Source organism: Hevea brasiliensis, chromosome 11 (genome assembly GCF_030052815.1).
Source record: "Hevea brasiliensis isolate MT/VB/25A 57/8 chromosome 11, ASM3005281v1, whole genome shotgun sequence".
NCBI lineage: Eukaryota > Viridiplantae > Streptophyta > Magnoliopsida > Malpighiales > Euphorbiaceae > Hevea > Hevea brasiliensis.
Genome location: NC_079503.1, coordinates 20,912,712 through 20,938,357, shown reverse-complemented (window position 1 = coordinate 20,938,357; position 25,646 = coordinate 20,912,712). Strand labels below are relative to the sequence as shown.

At 33.0% G+C, this 25,646-nt stretch overlaps 2 protein-coding genes across 5 annotated transcripts; one reads left to right on the top strand and one right to left on the bottom strand.

The window, feature by feature from the left end:
- Positions 1–180: 180 nt before the first annotated feature.
- Positions 181–25,443, bottom strand: LOC110673086 (uncharacterized). Of its 2 annotated transcripts, none has more exons than XM_021836097.2 (13): positions 25,140–25,443; positions 23,985–24,630; positions 20,979–21,163; positions 20,215–20,295; positions 20,089–20,130; positions 19,935–19,979; positions 7,316–7,417; positions 6,936–7,062; positions 6,758–6,838; positions 5,551–5,676; positions 4,452–4,516; positions 1,008–1,113; positions 181–536 (listed from the first exon to the last, which is right to left on the bottom strand). In XM_021836097.2, exons 1-13 carry the CDS (start codon positions 25,170–25,172, stop codon positions 436–438), a joined length of 1,740 nt encoding a protein of 579 aa, XP_021691789.2. In that variant the 5' UTR covers positions 25,173–25,443; the 3' UTR covers positions 181–435. The 2 variants fall into 2 exon arrangements, with proteins under 2 accessions (XP_021691789.2, XP_021691790.2); XM_021836098.2 differs by having other exon boundaries at positions 7,316–7,399; positions 25,140–25,442.
- LOC110660928 (uncharacterized) lies at positions 14,774–18,984 on the top strand. Of its 3 annotated transcripts, none has more exons than XM_058129999.1 (5): positions 14,774–14,900; positions 16,200–17,203; positions 17,297–18,109; positions 18,201–18,319; positions 18,423–18,984. In XM_058129999.1, exons 2-5 carry the CDS (start codon positions 16,207–16,209, stop codon positions 18,867–18,869), a joined length of 2,376 nt encoding a protein of 791 aa, XP_057985982.1. In that variant the 5' UTR covers positions 14,774–14,900; positions 16,200–16,206; the 3' UTR covers positions 18,870–18,984. The 3 variants fall into 3 exon arrangements, with proteins under 3 accessions (XP_057985982.1, XP_057985984.1, XP_057985983.1); XM_058130001.1 differs by having other exon boundaries at positions 18,431–18,474; XM_058130000.1 differs by lacking the exon at positions 14,774–14,900 and having other exon boundaries at positions 15,752–17,203.
- Positions 25,444–25,646: the final 203 nt, after the last annotated feature.

The following is a 25,646-nucleotide window of genomic DNA, read 5'->3' as shown; positions in this document are numbered from 1 at the left end:
TTCAAAATGGAGGAATATTCCAAAAAAATTAGAAAGAAAAAAAAAAGTAAGACCCACTAATAATATTAATTAATTAATAACTGAAAAGAATTGAACAATATAGAAACTAATGGATTAATAACAGTCAAATCATGTTGATGAACTAATTTATGGGTTAAGACCAATATTTTTCTCCATATATAATTCAATCACTTAAAAAACACGCTTATCTAACAGCAAGAATGCAGTTTCTTAGGCTTTTGATGCATCTTAGATAAGGAAAATAAGCTCGAAAATTAAATTTGAAGAATACAAGTCTGAACAAAAAAAAAAAAAAACTTGCTTTTAATCACACATAGCCAGTGATATCTCTTACAAAACTCTTCAATCATGGTTGGCTATATTCCTCGCTAAATTTACTTGTTTCTGCACCATTATTTGCGTGTTAACTTAACATTAGCCTTTTGATGCTCCACCAAATTCTTCTAAGAGACGCTCGATGGTCTTTCTTGATGTGATCTTGTCAATCTCAAATACCTTCATGTCATCTTTGAGACCTACAAGATCATTAAAAAATAGGGAGGTTCAACACATGCTCAAGTTAATGTAATGGAAATACGACTGTACACTGTGGTAAATAGGTCCCCATAATTTAAATCCAAATTTCAATTTTCTAACACTAAGAATTTTGCAAAAAGAAAATGATAAATATATTTTTCTAGTTTAAGTCTCTTATTAGTACTAGATATCTAACCTAGAAGTCCTAGGATAATATCTAGGCAAGTTAGAAAAATCAGCAGTTGATTGTATTATTTACAAGGCTCTTAAAGAGGAAAGGTGAAAAAAAAAAAATACAGGTTATTAGACTACAATGATCTAGCAACAAAATGGCACATCTGAGTACACTAAATCACTTATCTGTCACACTTCGCTCATAATGCTCTATTTCACTTTTAGTAGGTGTAGAAAAAAGAAAAATTTTGCTGCCAAATGATTTTTACAGGAGGCATTTTTACAGTAAAACTAACCTGGGTCATGGAGAACTTTGAGTGGTAAGTGTGAGGCCTTTGAATTTAAGAACATGAGTAGATTCTTCATAAGCTCCACAGATTCAGCAGTGACCAATATCTCTCTCTAAATTACACAAGAATATGCAGGGTAGCAAGTGATGTCACTTTCTTAATGACATATCTAAAAGTTTATATTAATAAGGGCAACATATACCAATCCGTGCACACACACATAAATTCATTTTATATAATTGCACAATGTTCATAATTTTAATTTTATTTTCAAACATAAAAGCAAATTTAGAGTAATATTCTTTTATTACTTACTACAATTTTTTTCCATAATTTTTTTTTCTTTTGAATCTATTATTAAATTTTTCTTATATTAATTTGCTTTCAATCGCACTTTCTTTCGTGGCTTTTTTTAAATAAAAAAATGGTTAGAAGAATGAAAAGAAAAGTTCAAAATCAATAACAATGAACATGCATTGAGACTTGGTATTTGATGGCCACATTAAATATGATGTCCAAACTCATTAACCATTTATGAATTTCAATTGTTCAATTGAATGCATATTAGTCTACCATACTCTTCCTTTCAATACTTCATTTTGTTGACTCACTATTGGACTTCGCACATGTATAGTAGAATTTGAATAAATGACTAATTTTCCTTGTTAAGAATACTGAATTAGCCTTAGAAATTTCCTAAGATACTATAATTTTAATTTCTATTCGATCGGTTCCTAACTTCAAGTGCTCATGATGCTTTGCATATACTACACCAAAGGACCATGAGTTCAATGATTGATAAAATGAATTTGTTGCTACCTATTTAGAATACAAAACCTTTTATCTAGTCCATTTTAAATGTAAACCCTATGATTAAGAAGTCCATTTTAGTGTTTATTTTGCTAAGTATGGACTTGAAAAGGAATGTTATGTGATAAATTCACAAAAGTATTCCTATACCTATACTCAGATAATTCCTATATCTATTCCCATAATCAATAATAAAAGGATGCTAATCCACGAAAATGGTAACCAACGGGATAGTTATTTGAGAGGATCACTAACGCAGAACCTTTTACTAGATATTTTAGGTCTACCTATTTTAGTAAAAAAATTTAAGATATTTAATTAAGTATTAGAATTTCAATTATTTAACAATTGGTTTAGCCCAAAATAATTAATTCTAACTCTTTAATTATTATTAGGCCAAAGTTACAAGCTCATTTTAATTGATACGCTCAATATCTGATACGTCCGCAATTTCAAATTGTTTATCAACTAAATTATTTTCAATTATTTAACAATTGTTTTAGCCCAAAATAATTAATTCTAGCTCATTAATTATTATTAGGCCGAAGTTATAAGCTCATTTTAATTGATACACTCAATATCTGATATGTCCGCAATTTCAAATTGTTTGTCAATCAAATTATTTTCACAGCAAACAAAATTCCATTATTTAGAATTTCCTACTTAGTGTTGGATTTATATACCTAATTAATATTGATTTAATGTTTTCTTATTTTGGAATTCTTACTTCTATTGTTAGTAGGACTAGTTATTTTACTATAAATACCTATGTCATGTAGGTATTTTAGAGACAGCTTATTATGATATTATTATTGAGAACAAAAAAAATTGAGAATTTATTTCTCTTCTTTTCCAAAAATGTGCTTCTTTACCTTTTGTGTTGTTCATTCTACATCAATTTGGTATCAAAGCTTTTGATCCAATTGCCTGCAATCCTTTGTGTTCTTCTTTGTTTTACATCAATTTGGTATTAGAGTTTTTGATACAATGCTTGTAACTTTTTGTGTTCTTCGTTCTACATCTATTTGGTATCAGAGTTTTTGATCTAATTGCTTGTCAAAATTACCCAAAAAATTCAATTAGCGCTTCTTTGTTAATTTTGCTGCATTGCTATTGGTCACTCTTGCTACCTAAGCTCTTTCCTTCTTTTGGTGTTGCTTTTTTGTGTTTCTCTAGGCCTTCACTCTTCCCACAAACAAACCACTATCAAAGCAAGTTTCGATAGATTCAATAAGCACTTGTAGATTTCCTCTCCCATGGTGAGGAATTTCTTTAAAAAAATTTTTTAAAAAATAAATCTAGTTCATATCTAATGGATGTTCATGGTTGTTTTGACTCTAATGCTACCTGGATCACTGAAGAAGAATTTAAAACTTTGGATCATTCCCTTATGAGTTTTTATTTACAGTTCTGCTCTACAGAGTTTTTTTTTTTTTTTTTTTTTTTTCAACCAAGGGGAATAATGCAGGACCTTCTACTAGAGATTTTAAGTCCACATATTTTAAAATGAACTTTAAGATATTTAATTAAATACTAATATTTTAATTATTTAGGAATTCTATTGTTTGGAATTTTATAGTTAGTATTGATTTTATATTTCCTAATTAGTATGGATTTAATATTTTTTTATTTTGAAATTCCAAATCCTAGTATTAGTAGGGCTAGTTATAGCTATGCCATTTAGTTATTTTAGAGAGAGCTTATTATGAAATTATTATTGAGAATTTAGGAATATGTTTCAATAAATAATTTATTTCTCTCCCTAGAATTTGTTTCTCGACCTTTTGTGTTCTTCTTTGTTCTACATTAATCACTCTCTTCCTCCAACTTAGTTATTCATTTGTAGTTAGTAAAGAGGAAATCAGTATTTTCCTCAATTTCATGTAAAGTCCACTTTGATTGCCCAAGTGTTACATGAGGTACTAATGGGGTGACAGAAATATTGTGGCCAAGTTTTACTAAAGAAAGAAAAATCTTTTAAGCAAAAACTAGTATTCACCCAATGGTCTTCAATTTTATTACAATAAAAACTGAACTTGAAGTTTCATATAATTCATTTCCATAGAATTTAAAATATTTGTACAGTAACTTGCAATTTTAAGTTGAAATTTTCATAGGACTACCATATTGGTCCTCTAGGTATGCAGTTTTTTTTTTAATAGTTAGAATTTTCATACTAAAAAGATGCATTTATTTACCTCCTTAGTATCTCTGAAGATTAGTGTACGAATGATAGTTTTCATAATTGATAAGCTAAAAGTTTGGCTACTTGAACCATTCTGTTAGAGTCTCATCATCTTGCATTCTCAGCTTGATGGTATTTTTATAAATTGGCCAATAAGACACCCACATGCTTTGTTACATTCAGTTTAAATTTTTCAACAATGCGCTAGAGAAGATCTTTTATTTATATTAGTTCTATCTACACACACTGTTCCAAACAGTGTTTTTGGATTATACATTCCTGTTTTCAACTATAATCTATTGGTAATGTATCATATTATAATATCAGTCAGCTTCTATGTAGAGACTTGCTTAGCCAGTGAATGTGCCAGTGGACCAAATGGGCTTGGCTTATGGCCTGTGTTTAAAGTTGTGATACCAAATAAACAAAATGATAAAACAATAATTTCTACAGACCTTGAAGTTCTTCTGTGAATCATAATACCCAGATACAATCATGAGTAGCTGAAGTTTCTCCAACTCTGAGATTTAACAACAAAGCATTACAGAAACGGTCAAAACATCTCCAAAAGTTATTATTTAGAAGTCAAAACAAAATCAAATACAATTGTAGAGAGCATAATTGCATAAAGTTGACAAAAAAGGTGTTTTAGCACGTGTTCCCATTTAAAAAGTTCTATTAACAACATACTGTATGTCTTATATATCATTGAAGAAAATGAATCCACAAACTTGTTTTTATCAGGTAATGCTAACAGCAATGAAACAATAAGGGTTCACAGAAATTTCATAAAATTTGCAATTATGGCTTATGCTTTAGAAATGATAATTATGTACTGCACTCGAGCTATGAGGAGCAAACTCATTTAGTTATATGTAAAATCAGCTCTTAAAATGATCATTATAAAAATGATATGTCAATAAAAGAATGGACTTAGCAATAAGCTTTACCTAATTGAGTCGTCTCTAGGGTTGTAAGTTCTCGAGTTCGAGTCCCAGTTGGGGCCAATTGTACCAAAAAATAAAGGGATGGACTTACAGATGGTAGGCCATCAAATTTATTGGCATGTACATTTCAATTTTTTTTTTTAATAAGTCATTTTTACATATATGAATTGAGTTTGGGTGGCCTGGCTATGACTACAACCAATAGTTGAAGTATGGGCTAGATTTGTTTATTTCCATATTAGGACCATAATCACAAATTTGATGAAACTTCTAGCCTTCTTTTGTTATAGCCAAATAAGATTGTTCCTCGATTATCAATAAGGGAATATTAAAAGAGCATACTCCAGACTCCTTGAACAAAGGAAAACATGGACCAAACTAAGGGCTTGAAGAATGTTCACAAGAAAAGAAGATAGCACAAAAGTATGCAGAATCTTGTATTTTTATGGTAGCAAAAATGAGTCCAAGTGACAGACAATGTGCACCCAAAGTAAGCATTTAAGGACTAAGCCCTTATTGCTTTACGTTACAGCAACTTGCCCTCAAGGTGAAAACAGAATCATTTTAAAGTTAGATTTTAAAGTTGAATATGAATTCATTTACTCACGCTGGAAATATTTGATTTCTTCAGTTGAAGTAGCGTCATGAGCAAGAAGTTGCTCAATTGATATGCCAATAGAACTCATCCCAATATATGACATCACTGATCTTGAACCAACACTATCTACCTTGCCTGGTCAAACAATTTCCTTGTTAAAACGTAGGTAATAATGCTATTACATGTCAAGAAAAACTTCATCTCATACCAACATATAAAAAAAGAGCAAATAATTTACAATTAATTTTAAATTTTCAAGTAAACCAGCAAATAAATAGATGGGTGGATGGTTCTGGTGCATCCATCATCCATATACACTCTAGAAGATGAGGCAAGTTAAAGAATCCATTATATTCTATGATGCCTGAGTGCAATTGTGAAATTTATTTGCACTTATTAGTCACTAACTCACTGAGTAATAATTCCGAAGATATAAATCTGTAATATAACAAATAAAACCATACTGGGCAATACATTGGTGCAAGTAAACTAAAGTTTCAATATGATAATGAAGAAAATAACACTTACAAGCAGGGATCTGTAATCCCAAATCAGTAGCCTATTTAGTCAGTCGATAAGAAATATTAAGCTTTTGACAATGTTGGAAATTGTATTGTAGAGGTTTATAACTGGAGCATTAATGATTGAAATGATAATATAATTCTCAAAAGCAAGTAGCAAGCAAATGCTAGTTGATAATTAGCAATACATAACCTTTATCATAAGTTGGATGCTTGGCTTGAATCTACCAAAATTTATATCCTGATACCTCTGTATACCATGAAAAAGTAATACCATCTTACTTGTGTTCATGAAGTTCACGATTGTTTACAAGAGAGGTTGAGACAGTCTGTTGGATCTGTTATTAAATGGCTGTATCTGACTACAAAATGATTAATTTTCAACTTTAATCACCAAAAAAAAGTAATTTCACTATCCTACAGACACCATTTGCTGTCACTAATTTTGTACAAGTCTCCTACTCATAAGTCAACAAAATGGTCATACTAGATAAGCTCACTATAAACAGTATCCATGACAGGATCTATTTAATACAAATATATCGACTCGTAAATATGGTTACCTTGCAAGGAAATATTTGATATAATATCATATGAATTAAAAGCTAACATGTAACCATAATAATAAGAACTTGTAGCACCATAAAATCAGTTGCATGTTAACAACAAAGCTAGAGGGTAGTGCAAGTCCAGACCTACTCTTGTCCACTTCTTAAAATCCTTCCGCAATATGTCAACTACTGTGAGATCAGAGACATCACACATTTTGTATCTCACTGCAAACACAAATTTTTTGCTCTATAAATTAGAACTGGACAAGTATAAAAAGCAGCAAGCTTTGAATCCCAAATAGAAGTTCAGGACAAAACATACATAGTTGGTAAAGACCATTGCATCCAAAGCGACCAGCACCATTGACCAACAATGTAGCCATGTATTTGTCTTTAGTTGTACAATGTGGACCAGTGAGGTTTCCAGTGTCCAAGAGGATGCCTGCCAACTGCACACAAATAAGAGGACCAACAATTAAAAAGAAAGAGGAGAATGGTTCAAAATTCAGAAATGAAAAGATATGCTTCTACTATTTAGAGCTTTTTATCCACAAAACAGTAAAAAAAAAAAAAAGTGAAACTGACACACACACACACATGTATAATCCTAATTATTGCAACTAGATAGAGCAAACAAAAACAGAGCTGAATGGAAAAATCATTTGAAAACTTGGGATTTGAGAATGAAGAGGCAACAAGTACCAAAAGTCTACTGAATCCTTGTGCAGCCAAAATCTCCGGAGAAGTCAGAGCAAACTTTTCGGCAATGAGGGTGCAGCAAGAGTCCTGTACATATGCAATAGGCTAATCCATACGGGTTTACAGTGATAATAGTAGTGTCAAAAGGAAGTATGTACATGTCAAATAATATTTGCTCAAACACAAAGGTTAAGGGCCTTACTTATTTGATAGTTGTTTATATTAAAAAAATGCATCCACTCTGATATTACAATAATGTATAGATAAATTGCCTAGTTTTGAACTAATGCTCCAAACCTACTCTTGAAATGCTGATCTAGAACAGGAAGAATAAAAATCAAGAGAAACAAATTCTCAAGAATGAAAGGAAAAGAAACAAATAACTAGAAATCCCAAGACATAGAAGACATATATATTTATAAACTACCTAGATATAAAATAACTAGTCCTGTTACTACTAAGATTAGAAATCCCAAGAAAACTACATTTCCTAAATAAAATAAAATATTAATTACTAAATAGAATTCCTAAATAACAGGACTCTAAATTTTCTAATTTTACAATGAATATAATTCCTAAAAATTTTAGGTTGATCAAATTCCAATACTGCATCATTCTCCTTTGGTTAGTGAAAACTTGACCCCGAATTTTGAAGTGTGGAAGAATTAGGAATCAAGTGAGGGGTAACAAAGTTGAAACATATGTGATTCAACAACATTAAATTACAAGAAAAAATACACCTCATTGAAAAAAACTCAAATTTCAGCAATTAGGAGTCATTTCTATTAAAAAAAAAAAAAAAAAAAAAAAAAAAAAAAAAAAAAAAAAAATCGGACACATAATGTTGAAATTAGCAAAGAGGGACACTTTCAAAATTTTGTTGACAAGGTGCTGACAAGGCAATGATTGCTAACATGGTTGGTAATGTGGCAGTGTTTGCATGGCATTGATGTTGATGACATAGCAGATAATGTGGACTGAAAGATGACATGGCATTGATGATTTGGAACCTGATAAGGTGCATGGATTGAGCTAGTAGATGATGTCAGCAAGGAGACATCTTATGTGTTGCAGCTCACAATGGCTGTGTGAGCTTGTGTTCCTCACTCGATGGTTTTTGACTCGACTCGTCGAGTTCTTGTAGCTGGGGCACCAGAATTAAGTTTCAACAACAAGGATAGGGTCACGGGACATTGATGAGATATTGGGGTGGACCGAACTTCTGTAACAATCAAGTTCACGTATAATCTGGGGTCAGGTTGGGATCCTACCCGAACAAATCTCCTTCCTGTGAAACTTACGGTAGCCAAAGTTGCAGCGTTGAAGTCGCCTCAGACCAAGGAGTTTTTTGGCGGTTTTGTTGAGGCTGTTCAATGAAGGAAGTGATGGTTGGTATTAAGGAGGCAGCAGCCTAGCTTCATAACAAAGAGAGCATTGCTTCTGATTCAAAAAGCTTCACTGTTCCCTTTTTTTTTAACAATAGGCTAATGAAGGAAAATCTAAAGGAAGCTAAAACATAGGTTGAATTTTTAAGTTCTGATGATACCACATTGATGTAGAACCGAAAAAATAAAGATTCAAAGAAACAAATTCCCGAGATTGAAACGAAGAGAAACAAATTCTCCAAACAACTAATTATCAAAATGTTTATTTAATTGTCAATAATATCATCATAATCAAATCTAAATAAAATACCTAGAAGATATAGCTATTATAGTAAAATAACTAGTCCTATTACTACTAAGATTAGGAATCCCAAATCAACTAAAATTTCCAAATAAAATAAAATACTACTTCCTAAATAGAATTTCTAAATAACAAAACTCTAAACTTCCTAATTCTACAATGAATATAATTCCTACATATTTTAGATTGAATCAAATTCCAATATTGCAACAAATGCACTGCTAATAATAATCAAGATTTGAAAAGATTTATTTTTCATGCAGATGGATGTGGAAAAAAAGATGGAAAAGGAAAGCTCTAAATTTATCAGAAACAAATTCTCATATGTCAAAAAACTAATGGATAAATCGATCAATTTGGTGGGCTTTGTTGGGAGCAATTCTATAAGTTTGTTAACAAGTTGCATATCATCAGCAGCTTCTTACTGTTATGGAAAGTCAATCACTATATTATTTCTTTGTATATTCTGTATTCTGTATTCCTATTTAGGATTTCTTATTTAGGATTTCTTCCTAATTAGTAGAACACAATTATAGGAATCAATTGTATATACATACCCATGTACAGATTAATTGAAATTAAGGAGAATTATCTCTTTCTACATGGTATCAAAGCAGGTTATCTATCTAGGGTGACTATTTGTCCTCACCACCCGGCTCAGGAGAGACCTTGGCCGCCGACCGGCAGTTTCGACTCCGATCAACATCGCCGGCGTCGCCTCAACCCCCTCATTCCACCACTGTGTGCTGTTGCCTGAACCAGTATACCATTAAAGGACTTCTGAGGTTTGGCTCTCAGATCTTATTTTGGTATTTGCTTGATTTGTGATTTTGGGTTATTTTGCTGCTGTAAGCACTTTGGATTAGCGTTTTGGTTAGTTTTCTTTGTCTCAACAAATCACAGACAATAAGAATGTTATTTCTGATGTGATTCCGGTGATGACTAAGATCACGGAACACAAACTTAATGGTTCGAATTACCTGGAGTGGAGTAAGACTGTTAGGGTCTATTTGTGTAGCATTGATAAGGATGATCACCTTACTAAAAATCCACCTACGGATGATACACGACAAACTTGGCTAAGGGAGGATGCTCGATTGTTTTTGCAGCTTCGAAACTCGATTCACAGTGAGGTAATTAGTTTAATTAATCACTGTGAATTTGTTAAAGAATTAATGGATTACTTAGATTTTCTGTATTCTGGTAAAGGGAATATCTCCCGTATTTATGATGTTTGTAAGGTATTCTACCGTGCTGAGAAAAAGGATAAGTCTCTCATGGCTTATTTTGTGGATTTTAAACGGGTATATGAGGAACTTAATGTATTGTTGCCTTTTAATCCTGATGTGAAAGTTCAGCAAGCCCAACGGGAGCAACTGGCTATTATGAGTTTTCTTGCAGGCCTTCCTTCAGAGTATGAGACTGCTAAATCTCAGATTCTCTCTAGTTCTGAGATTTCCTCTTTGCATGAAACGTTCACACTGGTCCTTCGTACAGAGAGTACCCAATCTTCACAGCCTGCCAGTAGTGCTCTTATTAGCCGTAATCCAAATGGACAATAGGGTAATAGAAGAGGAAGTAGAGGAGGAATTACAGTCAACAGAAGTAATCAGCGTAATGTAGAGGCTAGTTCTAACTCAAGAGGAGTCATTTGTTATTATTGCCATGAGCCTAGCCATACAAAATATAATTGTTTGCAACTTCAGAGGAAAATCAGCAATCACAGATGGCAAATATGGCAGCAGAGGATTCTACAGTATCTTCCTCTGAGAAAACTATTTTGGTATCTGCAGAGGATTTTGCACAGTTTTCCCAGTATCAGGTATCTCTAAAGCCTACCAGTTCCCCTGTCACTGTGATCGTTGAGTCAGGTAAATCCACTATATGCCTTGTGTCTTCCTCATCCAAATGGGCTATTGATTCTGGTGCGACAGATCACATGACAGGTAATTCTAGTCTTCTATCTGCTTTTCAGTCTAATCTCACTTCCTCTACTATTACTTTAATTGATTGTTCTACTTCTTGTGTAATGGGTTCTGGAACTGTGAACCCGACTTCGTCAATTTCTTTGTCATCTGTTTTGTGTCTACCAAAATTCTCTTTTAATCTATTTTCTGTTAGTAAACTTACTCGTACCTTAAATTATTTTGTTTCCTTTTTTCCTAACCAGTGTTTGTTTCAGGATCTTACGACAAAGCAAATTATTAGTAGAGGACGTGAGTCAGGTGGTCTCTACATTCTGGAAAATCATGTACTGTGATCGCTTGTTTGCTTCAGTACCTTAACACCTAAATCAATTTCTTTGTCATCTGTTTTGTGTCTACCAAAATTCTCTTTTAATCTACTTTCTGTTAGTAAACTTACTCGTACCTTAAATTATTCTGTTTCCTTTTTTCCTAACCAGTGTTTGTTTCAGGATCTTATGACAAAGCAAATTATTAGTAGAGGACGTGAGTCAGGTGGTCTCTACATTCTGGAAAATCATGTACTGTGATCGCTTGTTTGCTTCAGTACCTTAACACCTCTTGAAGCTCATTGTAGACTGGGCCATCCTTCTTTCTCTACCATGAAAAAGCTATGTCCTCAGTTTTAGTCTTTATCAGTACTAGAATGTGAGTCGTGTCAGTTTGCAAAACATCATCGTTTGCCTTCTGTGTCTAGAGTCAATAAACGGGCTTCATCCCCCTTTGAGTTAATTCATTCTGATATTTGGGATCCTTGTTCTATTACTTCTAAAACTGGATTTCATTATTTTGTTACTTTTGTTGATGATTACTCTCGTGTTACCTGGTTATATTTAATGAAGAATCGTTCTGAGTTGTTTTCTATCTTTTATGCCTTTTGTAATGAAATCAAAACTCAATTTAATATTTTTGTGTGCATATTAAGAAGTAACAATGCCCAAGAATACTTTTCAGCACAATTTCAGTCTTATATGACACAAAATGACATTCTTCATCAGTCTTCCTGTGTTGATATCCCATCCCAAAATGGCGTGACCGAAAGAAAAAATCGGCATCTTCTTGAGTTAACTCGTGCTTTTCTTTTTCAGATGAAAGTTTCTAAACACTTTTGGGCGGATACAGTTTCTACGGCATATTTTTTGATCAATCGTATGCCGTCTTCTATCCTTAATGGGGATATTCCTTATTCTGCTTTGTTTCCTACAAAATCTTTGTTCCCTGTTGAACTCCGTATTTTTTGTTGTACCTATTTTGTGCGTGATATTCGTCCATAGGTTACTAAATTGGATCCAAAGTCTCTCAAATGTGTCTTCCTTGGGTACTCCCGGCTGCAAAAAGGGTACCGCTGTTTCTCTCCTACTCTTAATCGTTATTTTGTTTCTGCAGATGTCACATTTTTTGAGTCCACTCCATTTTTTCCTCAATCATCTGTGTATGAGAGTCAGGTGGAGGAGGATGATCTCTTAATATATAATGTCCAACCAATGTCTAGTCCTCTCCCACAGCCTGTTCCTTCTGTCTCTAGACCTACTCGACCTCCCGTTGTTCCTGTTTATTCCAGGAGATTGGAGATTCCTGACTCAGATCCTCCACCAACTACTTTGTTGGAAGATCCTGTACCTCATACTGATCATGATTCTAATCTAGACTTACCAATTACTCTTCGTAAAGGTAAACGTTCATGTACTTACCCTATCTCTTCTTTTGTTTCTTATAATCAATTGTCTTCTTGTTCTCGGTTTTTTGTTACTTCTTTAGACTCTGTTCCTATCCCTAATACTGTTGGTGAGGCACTGTCTCATCCTGGCTGGTATGCTGCTATGATAGAGGAAATGGAGGCTTTGGATGCTAATGGTACATGGGAACTGTTAAGTTTGTCCACTGGTAAGAAAGCTATTGGTTGCAAATGGGTATTTACAGTAAAGGTAAATCTGGATGGTTCTATGGCTAGGTTAAAAGCACGCCTTGTAGCAAAAGGATATGCTAAAACATATGGGATTGATTACTCTGACACTTTTTCTCCTGTAGTTAAACTTACTTCTGTTCGCTTGTTTATCTCTTTAGCAGCTATATATGATTGGCCCCTACACCAATTGGATATCAAGAATGCTTTCCTTCATGGTGATCTTCAGGAGGAGGTGTATATGGAGCAACCACCTAGGTTTGTTGCTCAGGGGGAGTTGGGTAAAGTTTGTAGGCTTCGAAAGTCTCTTTATGGCTTGAAACAAAGTCCTAAGGCCTGGTTTGGGAGATTCAGTGAAGCAGTACAGGAATTTGGTATGCAAAAGAGTAAGTGTGATTACTTAGTTATTTATAGGTAATCTGATGCTAGTCTAATTCTCCTGATAGTCTATGTGGATGACATTGTCATCACTAGGAGTGACTCTGCAGGTATTTCATCTCTTAAAACCTTTCTCCAAACCCAGTTTCGGACCAAAGACTTGGGATTGTTAAAGTATTTCTTGGGTATTGAAGTTATGAGAAGTAAGAATGGTATTTTCTTGTCTCAAAGAAAATATGTCCTCGATTTATTGACAGAGACAGGAAAATTAGGGGCTAAGCCTTGTAGTACACCAATGACTCCAAATTTACAACTGTTAGCAGGGGATAGTGAGTTGTTTGAAGATCCAGAGAGATACAGGAGATTGGTAGGAAAATTGAACTACCTTACAGTCACTCGTCCTGACTTTGCTATGCCGTTAGTGTGGTAAGTCAGTTTATGTCTTCCCCAACTGTTGCTCATTGGGAAGCCTTCGGACAAATCTTGTGTTATCTGAAGAGTGCTCCAAGAAGAGGTTTGTTATATAGTAATCATGGGCATTTAAATGTTGAATGTTTTTCAGATCTTGTTGATGGATCTAAGGTTGTGAGAGGTCAACTCTTTGGATATTGCGTTTTTGTTGGAGAAAATTTGGTGTCTTGGAGAAGCAAGAAGCAGAGTGTAGTTTCTCGATCTAGTGCTGAATCTGAATACAGAGTCATGGCACAATCAGTATGTGAGGTAATATGGATACTTCAATTACTAGATGAAACAAGTTTTAAGACCTCCCTGCCTGCGAAATTTTGGTGTGATAATCAAGCTGCTCTCCATATTGCTTCTAATCCGGTGTTTCATGAGCGGACCAAACATATTGAGATTGATTGTCACTTTGTTCGTTAAAAAATTCAACAACAGATCATCTCAACAGGACACATCAAAACTGAAGAGCAGTTAGGAGATATTTTCACAAAAGCTCTGAATGGAGCTAGGATTGACTACATTTGTAACAAGTTGGGCATGATTAACATCTATGCTCCAACTTGAGGAGGAGTGTTATGGAAAATCAATCACTATATTATTTCTTTGTATATTCTGTATTCTGTATTCCTATTTAGGATCTCTTATTTAGGATTTCTTCCTAATTAGTAGAACACAATTATAGGAATCAATTGTATATATATACCCACAGATTAATTGAAATTAAGGAGAATCATCTCTTTCTACACTTACCAAGATGCTATCAACAACTGCTCCCATAAAATGGAAGTTCTGAGTGAGAATTTTTAACCTTAATGCCTTGTCTACAGTGAGATGCCATACTAAATTTGAATTCTAGTACGCATTACTAAGCAATATTTAGGATTGCTATGTGATAATGGTTTTTTCTATATAGTTGGCTTCAGTGTTATCAAAGGCGAGCAAGGCGCCAGGCGCCAGCGGCGAGCGCCCCTCGCCGCCTCGAACGCTGGCTCGGCTTGGAGGAGGCCTCAGCCGAGAGGCGAGAGGCGACGCAGCGAGGCGCCTCTTCACAGCAACGGTAAAGTGTTGTTTTTTTTTTTTTTTAAATTAAAAAGTCGATAAATTTATCTGCGTACCGTCAGCCATTCCACCAGCAGACAGCCTTTTCTTCTCAACCTCACGAAGACGCTCCTCAACGGCTCAACCTCGACGACAACAGGTACGCTCTTCCTCTTCTTCTTCTTCTTCTTCTTCTTCTTCTCCCGCTTCGATCTCTCTCTCTGTTCCCTTTTTTTTTTTTTTTTTTCTGCTTCCCTCTCCACCTCAGTTCGATAACTCTCACGGGACCTCATTTTTTTTTTTTCTTTCCTATTTCTTTGCTATTGCGATCGCTCTGAGGTCCTATTTTTTTTTTTTTTTTTTTTTTTTTCTCCCTCTCCACTTTTCTTCTACTGCTGCTCTCCTCTGTTTCCATCTCACTTTTCTTCTACTGCACGTCCCTTTCCTGCTGCTCTGTTTTTATTTTTTCTTTTTTCTTTTTTTTTTTTTTCTCCTCTCCTTCTTCTTTCAGCAGTCCCTTTTATTTTTTCTTTTTTTTTTCTTCTCCTCCTTTTAATTAATTAGTTATTATTATTTATTTATTTATTTATTTATTTATTTTATTTTTGTTAATTAATTATTTAAATTTTATGGGTATTGATAAATTAATTATTTTACTTTGTATTTTTGTTTAATTAGTTGATTAATTAATATGGGTATTGTTGATTTGTTGGTATTTAGTTTAATTTTTATTTGTTATTCTTATTAATTTGATTTGTTAATTAGACATTATTTATTAATTATTTATTTATTTTATATAGGTATTATTAATTTATTGTTAATTTAATTTTTTATCTTTTTATTATTATTAATTAATTGTTTAATTTATATGGGTATTGTTAATTTATTATTAATTAGTTTACCTTTTACTTGTTATTATTGTTAATTAGTTTTAATTTGATTAATTTTACTTTTTTCTTGTTAATTAGATATTAGATGTTTATTTTATATGGGTATTATTAATTTATTGTTAATTTGATTATTTTTCTTTTTGTTCTTAGTAAGTAATTGTGTAATTTATATGGACATTATTACTTTGTTGTTAATTAGTTTACTTTTTACTTCTTATCATTGTTAATTAGTTGTTAGATTAATTAGTTTTACTTTTTGTCTTGTTAATTAGACATTAGTTGTTTATTTTATATGGTATTATTAATTTATTATTAATTTGATGATTTTACTTTTTGTTCTTATTAATTAATTGTTTAATTTATATAGGCATTGTTAATTTATGATTTTACTTTTTGTTCTTATTAATTAATTGTTTAATTTATATGGGCATTGTTAATTTGTTGTTAATTAGTTTACTATTTTACTTTTTACTTATTATTCTTGTTAATTACTTATTTAATTTATATTGGATATTGTTAATTTGTTGTTAATTAATTTATTTTTTTATTCTTGTTAATTTTTTTGCTAGATTATAAATGGGTGATAAGAATAATACATCTGGATCTTCTGCTAGTAGTAGAAGAACGGACCCAGGATGGGCACATGTAATTCAAGTTAGTGAAAACAATACCAATGATCTTCAATGCATGTACTGTATGAAAGTTTACAAAGGAGGAATTAATAGAATCAAGCAACATCTTGCTGGAGGTTACAAAAATGTAATTCGGTGTCCAAAATGTCCAGAAGATGTAAGGAATCAAATGCAGGAATTCATTGCTAAAAAAAGAGAGCAAAAATCAATTATGAATATGGAAAGACCACCTGAATTTGATGATGTTGAAGCACTGGGATTAGATGAAAATGAGGAAGAGGAAGAGTTGATGCAAGAAATTGGCAGTGAAAGAAGAAGGCAAGTACTGGAAGTTACAGGTACTAGTGCTTTTAAAAAACCAAAAGTTTTACCACCACAAAGTAGTAGAGGGCCTATTGACTGTTATTTTTCCCCTAGACCTGCTGTTTTGGGAAAAAATATGAGGCAAACTACCATTGATGAAAATAGTCCAGCTAAAAAGGAGTTAAGGGAGCGTGCTTGTGTTGCCATAGCACGATGGATGTATGATGTTGGAATAGCTTTTAATGCTGTGAATTATGATAGCTTTGGGGAAATGATTCGAGCAATTGGAAATTATGGGAAAGAAATGAAACCTCCAAGTTTTCATGAGGTTAGAGTTCGGTTACTTAACAAAGAAGTGCAAATCATAAATGATCTTCTCGAGTCTCATAAAGAAGAATGGGAAAATTATGGATGTACATTGATGTGTGATGGATGGACGGATAGAAAAGGGAGAACCTTGATTAATTTCTTGGTTAATAGTCCAAAGGGAAGTGTATTTATTAAATCAGTTGATGCAAGTGATGAATCAAAGACAGCGGCATTGTTAGCTAGTTTGATTGAGAAAGAATTGATGGAAATTGGTCCTGAAAAAGTAGTTCAAGTTGTTACAGATAATGCATCAAATAATGTTGCAGCAGGTAAAATTTTTATTTAATTTTTTATATTACTAAAAAAAATATCATTTTATTTTTATTATTAATGGAATGAATTTTTCTACTTGTTTATGACAGGGAGAATATTGGAAGCAAATTTTTCTCATCTATATTGGACTCCATGTGCAGCTCATTGTATAGATTTGATGTTGGAGGATATCTTTAAGATCCGTGTTTTCAAAGAAACATTCCGCAAAGCTGTTGAGCTTACTGGTTTCACATATGGCTCTTCAGGAGTTCTAAATATGTTGCGGAAGTTTACTAATGGAGTAGAATTGCTAAGGCCAGGGCAAACTAGATTTGCTACTGCTTTTATTACACTGGGAAGGATTCATCTTCAGAAAGCCAACATTAGAAAAATGTTTACTTCGGAAAGTTGGACAACTAGTAAATGGGCTAAAGAGGTGAAAGGCAAAAAGTGTGAAAGGACGGTTTTGAGTCCTGCCTTCTGGAATCATGTTGTTTATGCTCTTAAGGTTTCCGGTCCTCTTGTTCGTGTGCTTCGACTTGTTGATAATGAAAAAAAACCAGCTATGGGATATATTTATGAAGCCATGGATAGGGCTAAAGAAGCCATTGCCAACTCACTCAATGGCAATGAAGAGAAATACAAGAGCATTTTTGAGATTATTGATGCGAGATGGTCACTTCAATTGCATCGTCCTTTGCATGCTGCTGGATACTTTTTGAATCCTGAATTTTTTTATCCAAATAAGATGAGAATTGAATCTGATGAAGAGGTCAATACAGGATTGCTTTCATGCATTCATAAAATGGAAAAAAATTCAGCAAAAGTTGATATGATTCTTGATGAAATTGAGAAATACAAGGCAGCTGCAGGGACCTTTGGTTTTCCTTCAGCTATTAGAGGAAGAACAACCAAATCTCCAGGTTATTAATTTAATTCTTATTAATTTTTCATTTTGCTCATTTATTAATTTATATCATGAATTTAACAATCATTGGTTCTATATTTTAATAGCTGCTTGGTGGAAAACATATGGTTCTTCAACTCCAAACCTACAAAAGTTTGCTGTAAAGGTTCTGAGTCTCACATGTAGTGCAAGTGGTTGCGAAAGAAATTGGAGTGTATTTGAGCATGTAAGTAATATATATATATATATAGATTTCTTAATTTGTTATTTTATCTTGAGCCTTTTGAGTTTGAAGTTTAACTTATTTGTTACTGTAAAATAAATGACAGCTTCATAGTAAGAAAAGAAATCGGCTATTTCAAGAACGCTTGGACAATTTGGTATATGTGAAGTACAATAGAGCGTTGCTACGCCGACACACTTTTGGGGATATCACAACACCTATTGATTTGGCAAATATTGATGAGAGTAATGAATGGTTGCTTGGTGAATTAGAAAAAGGTGATGGGGATGATGATGATGATGATTCTCTTGTTTTCATGAATGACATATTGACCTGGGGTGATGTTGGTAGAGCAGCTGGAGTTTCTGAATCTCGTTATGAATCGAGAACGGCTGCAAGATCAACACCACCAATTGAAACTCCATCATTTCGAAGGCCTCGTGCAATGACAGGTGCATCCTCTTCGCAAGTTGATGATGATGAAGAGGAGGAAGAATTTGTGATGGACGTTGTTGAAAATGAAGATGATTTTGGAAATCTTGATGATGAGTAGTTTTAGTTATAAGTTTTTTATGTACTTATTGCATTCTGTTTATTATGACTTACAACTTATTTTTATGTATTAATGTCTGAACTTCTATAATTTATATTTTCTATTATGTGACTTATGACTTATTTCTAATTTTTTATTTATTATGTATAATTTTATAGCGTCACTTTTATCATATACATCTGCTGAAAATTCAGGTATGAACTATTTCTTTTTTTAACATCTCTTATTATTATGTGTGTTTTTACTCATGCTATATATTTTAATTTTACAGTCTCATACTTTCACTTGTATCTTATACTTAAGCTGGAAATACAGGTATGCACTATTTTCAATTTCTCTTATTTTAGATATAAACATAGTGTAAATCATATTTTTTTTCTTTTTAATATGTTTTTTTACTTATCAACTATTTAAAAGTATATATATATATATATATAATTTAAACAATTAAGGTTACGGCGCCTCGCTTCAAAAAGGCCCTCGCCTCGCCTCTCGCCTCTCGCCTAAGGCAATAGAATGCTCTATCGCCTTAGTGTCGCCTTTCGCCTTGATGACACTGGTTGGCTTGCCCATTTAATCTCATGGAACAGCCTCTGGTCCTTTGAAGCCCTTAAATTTTCCATCACAGCTTCTGCTGCATCACAAGATGAAGGGCATTGAAGGAAAATTGGAAAGGATACCTAATAGAAGGGCTTTTGATACAAAGGAATTAACTTGCTCCATCATTTTATATTGTTGGACTAAAACTATTCATTCTGATGTAGGGATTCTATCTTGCTATTTTTATTCTCTTTTAGATTTTGTTCAAGGATTGCATCCCTGTTGATGCCTTCTAGTAATTTTTCTTCATATTTATCACTAAATAGAATAAAATTTATGATAATCCTGCCAACTGATCTATTATTATTTGTTCTATTTGGTCAATCAAGATCTCCTAAAGCTTTACCCTTTATCCATAAAAAGGCAAAATTGGAGCTGATAGGTTTGGTGTAGGTTTGGTGCCCAAATAGATTCTGTTTCCAAACTATAAATAGCTTCACACAAAGGCATAATTTAGTATCATACCTGCCCCACAGTAGCATTCTCAACCCCAGGATACACAGATTCACCCTGAAAAAAAGGCAGATAAGTTACGTGATTTCACACATGTACTTCTTGAAGGCCAAGAGAAGTTTTCTAAAGTTAACCATATTTTTTAAAAAAAAAAAAAAAAAACCACCTTTCTGCAATTGAAAATTTCAACTACTGCTCCCTTTAATGCCTGTTCAAATATGGAACTAATAAGTACAGGCCTTTCTGTTGATCATAATCAAAATAAGATTCAGTTCTTTCAACAAATTATTACCTCTTGTTTGGCTGGGAGCTTGTGCCCATTTAGCAGAACCAGCCTAAGACTCCCAAACAGATCATAATATGACAGGTCAATCTGCTCAACATTTCATTGCTCAGAAAAAAGGGATTTCACTTGAGCCTAAACTTCAGTTTAAAATTAAGCTACTTCCAGAACTTAAAGAAAAAGGACAAACATAAGATCTATGTAAAATGCACATCCAATTATGAAAGGATTCTACAGCATAGTTCTGTTCATACCCTGGTCAAACTATCTCATAATATAAAATGGTCCAGATGATTTTTTTTCTCAAAATTAACTAAAATAAACATACAGTGCACATGAGATTGTTAATTCATAGGAACTAACATCGGGAACTTTTGCAGTGAGTAGTATAGACTATGTTCACCAATTACTCTATGTAATTAGTATGATCTTTAACTATTGTTCATGTAACAATGTGTCAAATTATTCAAGATAATTATTTAATCATTATAATTTCTATAAACTATAAACGATGACAGAACTATGTTATATGCTAAAGTTTCATAACACAAAGGAATCAAAATCAGATCATGCAACCAGTATAGAAGTTTATGGTTACAACAGAGTGAGAAAACTGAGATTTTTAAGGAAAACTTGAATTTCACCTTGGACCATTGAGTTTATGTGGAATTAGTAAATATGTATTAGCAATACTAAAAATATTAACAATAAAGGTAACTACAGAAAAAATAACTATTTTAGGGATGACTATTTATCAGTCTAACAGAGCATACCTCATCTACAAAAATTAGAGATGACTCATCAATTTGGCATGAATCCAGCAACCATTTCAGTTCAGAATGAGAGCTTAGGTCTGCCCTTTTCATATTGATAACAGGTACACTGCATAACTGGTCACTTTCAAGAGTTTCATTCAAATAGAAGGCATACATGATGGTTGAAGCAATGGATCCAACATCTGTAAAAATTTAAAACATAATTACATGAGCATGCTCTTTACAATTGGTTGCCAGTTGAAAAAAACATCTCATAGATGTTCTTAGTCCTTCTCACTTTCTGTATTTTTTACCACTTTTTGTTTCTTCCTATCATATTAATATGACACATTTTTCTTTTCATTAGTTATCAACTAATCATAAGGTACTAACATGACCACAAGGTCAACTCCAAGAAATCTGTCAAATATCATTCCAAGAATTATTACTAGAAAATGAAGGGATGTTACTTGGTAATTATACACATTGATCTTTCACAATAAGTTCTTTTATTGAAATCACTAGGTTAACTTCCATTTTTTTTATCTTGATCATTAAGAGAGTTTTAAAACTTGAAGTTTGGGCACGCAAGTTATCTAGCCAGCATTCTTATTGTTGAGAAATATGGGCCCAGGAGTGTGGAACATCAAACAAGCAGCCTCAGTGCTGAACTAAGCATGAAAAAAGGCTCTTTATACTAATTAGATTTAGCTCATTGGTACTGAAGTCATATCCAGAACTATAAGATCTCATGTTTGAGTCCTAGTTGGAGCCAATTGCATAAAAAAAATAAAAAAATAAAAAATAAAAAAACAAAGGGCTCCCTATCACCAAAATGGCCTAAGCCATTTTGGTTTGTTTTACCTTGAACTCAGTGTTGTGAAAAGCATTAGGCACCCTTAAGGCGAGAAGGTCCTCCATTGCTCAAGGTGCTAGGCGCTTGCCTGAGCGAGGTGAGGTGCTAATTTATTATAAAATAACAAATAACTAAATATATAGTGTAAAAAAGTCATATTACACAATTTATAAATTGTCAAATTTCATATTCATATTTCATAATATATTTTATGTTTTAAGCTTTAAAATCAAAAGCTCTAATAACACAAAAAGTTAAAGCAAAAACTATAAATCGCATAATACAATTTAAAATTTTAGATGAATTGCTCAGTTTCATTCATTATGTTGTGCAATCTGAAAATTCTAATTATCTAGTCATCACCTGGATGCCAAAAGATGAAAACAAATTAGGTAAGTTTCTCTTTCTCAACTTTTCTTCTTCTTCTTTTCTTTTTTGTTTTAAATTAATTTCTCACCTCGGGGAGCCTAGTGATACCGCATCTAGGTAGCACCTAGTTGAAGGCGCCTTGCCTATAGGCTTCCTAGGTGAGGTGCCTAGATTTCGCCTCGCCCGGGCACTCTAGGCACATTGCCCAGGTGCCCGAGCACCTCTTGACAACACTGCTTGCACTTATATATCCTTTAATTTTCTTGTACATTGTAGAAATGGGATTTGTTCCCACAAGCCATATTTCAAGTTTTCAAAACTTATCATTATGATAAGATGTTATTGACTGACAACAAAGACTTTGTTTTTATGCCCTAGAAGAAGTCTTACAAATGGTTGTTTAATTACAAATTGATGAAAAAGATAAATTACCTAAACCACTATACACAATAGGGGTTTGCACAGTTCTTGGTTTTCCCAAACCAAGCCAAAACACTAAACTGAAAAAGAACTTAACATTATAAGAATTAACTATTCTGAACTAACTTATTTTAATATTTTGGTACAATTCTAGTTCTTTATTTATAATTGAACCAAGAATCATAATATATCATAGCGAACTGAAACAAAACCAACTATAATATGTTTTTATATGATTTATTAGACATTAATAAATTGTATTATATTATATATAATACATATATAGTTTTATGCTTATATATAATCAATTCAATTACACTTATATACTTCTATATACATTATGTTTATATGCAATAAATCAATGAATTTAGATGCAGTTGAGTGAAAGGAGGGAAAAGGGTGAGATACAGTTATTTTAGTTAGGACAATTATAGACGCGAGAGAGAGGGACTGGAACTGTATAAAAATAAAGCCATATTGCACCCATGTAATTCATTCCATTACTAATATCAAATACATAACTTTTCTTTCTCTTCTTTTTCTATTCCTTCTTCCCTTTCTTTATCTGTTTCCTCTCTAATGTCGATTCTTTTTGTGATTGAGAACCTGGTTACATGACAGATTCCCACATCAAATACAAAGGATTTGGCCCATAATGGGGCCCCCTAAGTAACTGGTGAATGGAGAGAATTGAACAGCCAAACTGTACTGAACTAAATTTTGGTTCAATTTGGTTCAGGTTCTCAAGAAGTATAGTTATGGTTCCAATGCTTCAAAAACTAAAGAGTTCCAGGTGTTAAACTGAACCGCACACACCCGTATGCAGGATATTAGCAGCAAAATCAATAAAATGTTACGTATAAAGAGAAAAAAGTGATCGTAAATATATCTAGAATGACAAAAGAACATGAATTTCAATCAAAATTTGGGTACTTTGAAAATCCTTCTCAAATATGAAGTTTCAGTTATTCTTGAATGTTCCATAATGAATCGATGAAAATTAAAAGGTTTTTAAAAACTGCATACAGTTCCAAGAAAAAACACAATGAAATGGCAAAGAAATATTTGAAACCCCTACCAAATCTTTTACGAATGATGACATGATCTAACCGTCTTTACAGAATCAACAAGTTTCCAATTCTCAGTTAACCAGAAAACTTTTAATTAACACAATGGAAAAGTTGGTTTAATCTTTAAAACATTGTCCATTCTCTTCAAATTCTATTCTAAACGTAAATCCTATTACACTACATTAGTGCATACAGGGGTTTTCCAAAGCAAAATAAGGAAAAATAGTTGCCCAATTTGGGAGGAAAAAAATTTAAGAGATTGAAGGAGCTGATCAAGCAGTGTCATCAGAGTATATCAAAGAAAATTACCAGAGACATATTGCCCAATGACAGCATGCAAGAATCTTCCAGGAACACCAGCACTTACATCATCTCTTCTGGCTTTTAAGTACAAATTCAGCCTATTAATGCTTTCAGATGATTCCACAATTTCAACTAGGGGGGACAATACATTATAAAAGAATGCCGCAGACTGAGGAAGTGGTATCATTAACAGGTTTTGTTTCCTTTGGTTCAGGCTATAGGATTTTTCTATTATAGGTCTCGATAGTGTAGATAAAATATGACACTCTTCAGTTGCTTCAGAGGCTTTTGGGCTATATTCTTCCATTGACTTACATGTATCACCTAACTCTAACCTCAAATCAGCTTGAATATTTGGGAATCCGAATGAAGTTGCTTTAGCAATCTTTGACAACCTCCTAAATGTAGACTGCCCTATGGGATTCAGAACAACATCTGAGAATGAGTCATCCATCGATTCCATGGACTTATCAGATATATCTTGAACAAAACTTTTACTTCTTGAATCACTAATATCAGATGTGGTCCGAGAAATATTCCGGCTTTCATCGTTTCCTTGAAAGCCCAAGGTAGAACTCTGATCCCTTGAGGCATTATCATCTCTTAATAGACCATCAAAGTATGGATTCTCTCTGGTACGGATATATGGTTCCTGAAAACCAAAAAAAAAAATTCAGAAGAGAGCAAGTTAAATTAGTAGCATATAGAAGCCAATATTGGTATGATGGTATCCCTTGCTCTCGCAAATCAAAGTGTACACCTAAATATCTATTTGCACTGAAGACGACTACGATAAAATAATAATTTTAAAAAAATGGTCAAAGGGGTTTATTTTATATTCATCATTATAAGGTACTAAATTCCCATATTGTAGAAGCTTAATTTGAACTATCAAGTTTATTTGAATATCAACTAAGCTATTAGGCGCTGTTGAAAATTGGAAATTTGAACTGTTGGAAGCATTGATGAAATCTTAAATCCGAAAAGTCGATTAATAACAGAAATGGCATGAAACGAGAAACAGGAAGAATATGAACAATCATATGATTCAAATTTTACAGAGATGGAACGACTGAACAAGAAAATGGGCCAGTAACCCTAATTTCAAAGTACCAACAACAATGAAAACCAAGAAAATTAAGAGTAGAAAAATAGAGAAACCTGAAGGGGGATTCCTCTGGGAGAGCTCATCATGTTGTTCTAGTTGGAGTTGGATGGAGAGAGAGATAGAGAGAGAGAGAAGAGGAGACTTTGATATAATCTGGGAGGAGCGAAGAGACGGCAGATTCCATGGAGCGGACGAGGAAGAAACGAAGAAGACATTATATGAAAGGTGGAAGACTCCGCCATTGGAACAACTCATCTACTGTCAATGACTTAAAATTGTCTTCTCGTTTTCGTCTTTTTGGTACGCGGGAAATTTATGATACAACGGTTCTTGATGAAAATAATACAAATTTGTTTCATTTAATATGGGTACATGAAATAAGTTAAATTAAATATTTATATGGAAATAAGTGTAAAATTAATTAAAATATACTAGTTCGTATAACATAGATGTAAATATTTAATTTGATCATTTTTATTTCATTCTGCTGTCAATTCGAGCTGGAACTTACGCATTCTTACAACTTTTTAACTTTTATTTTTTTTTAAATTAAAAGTTAA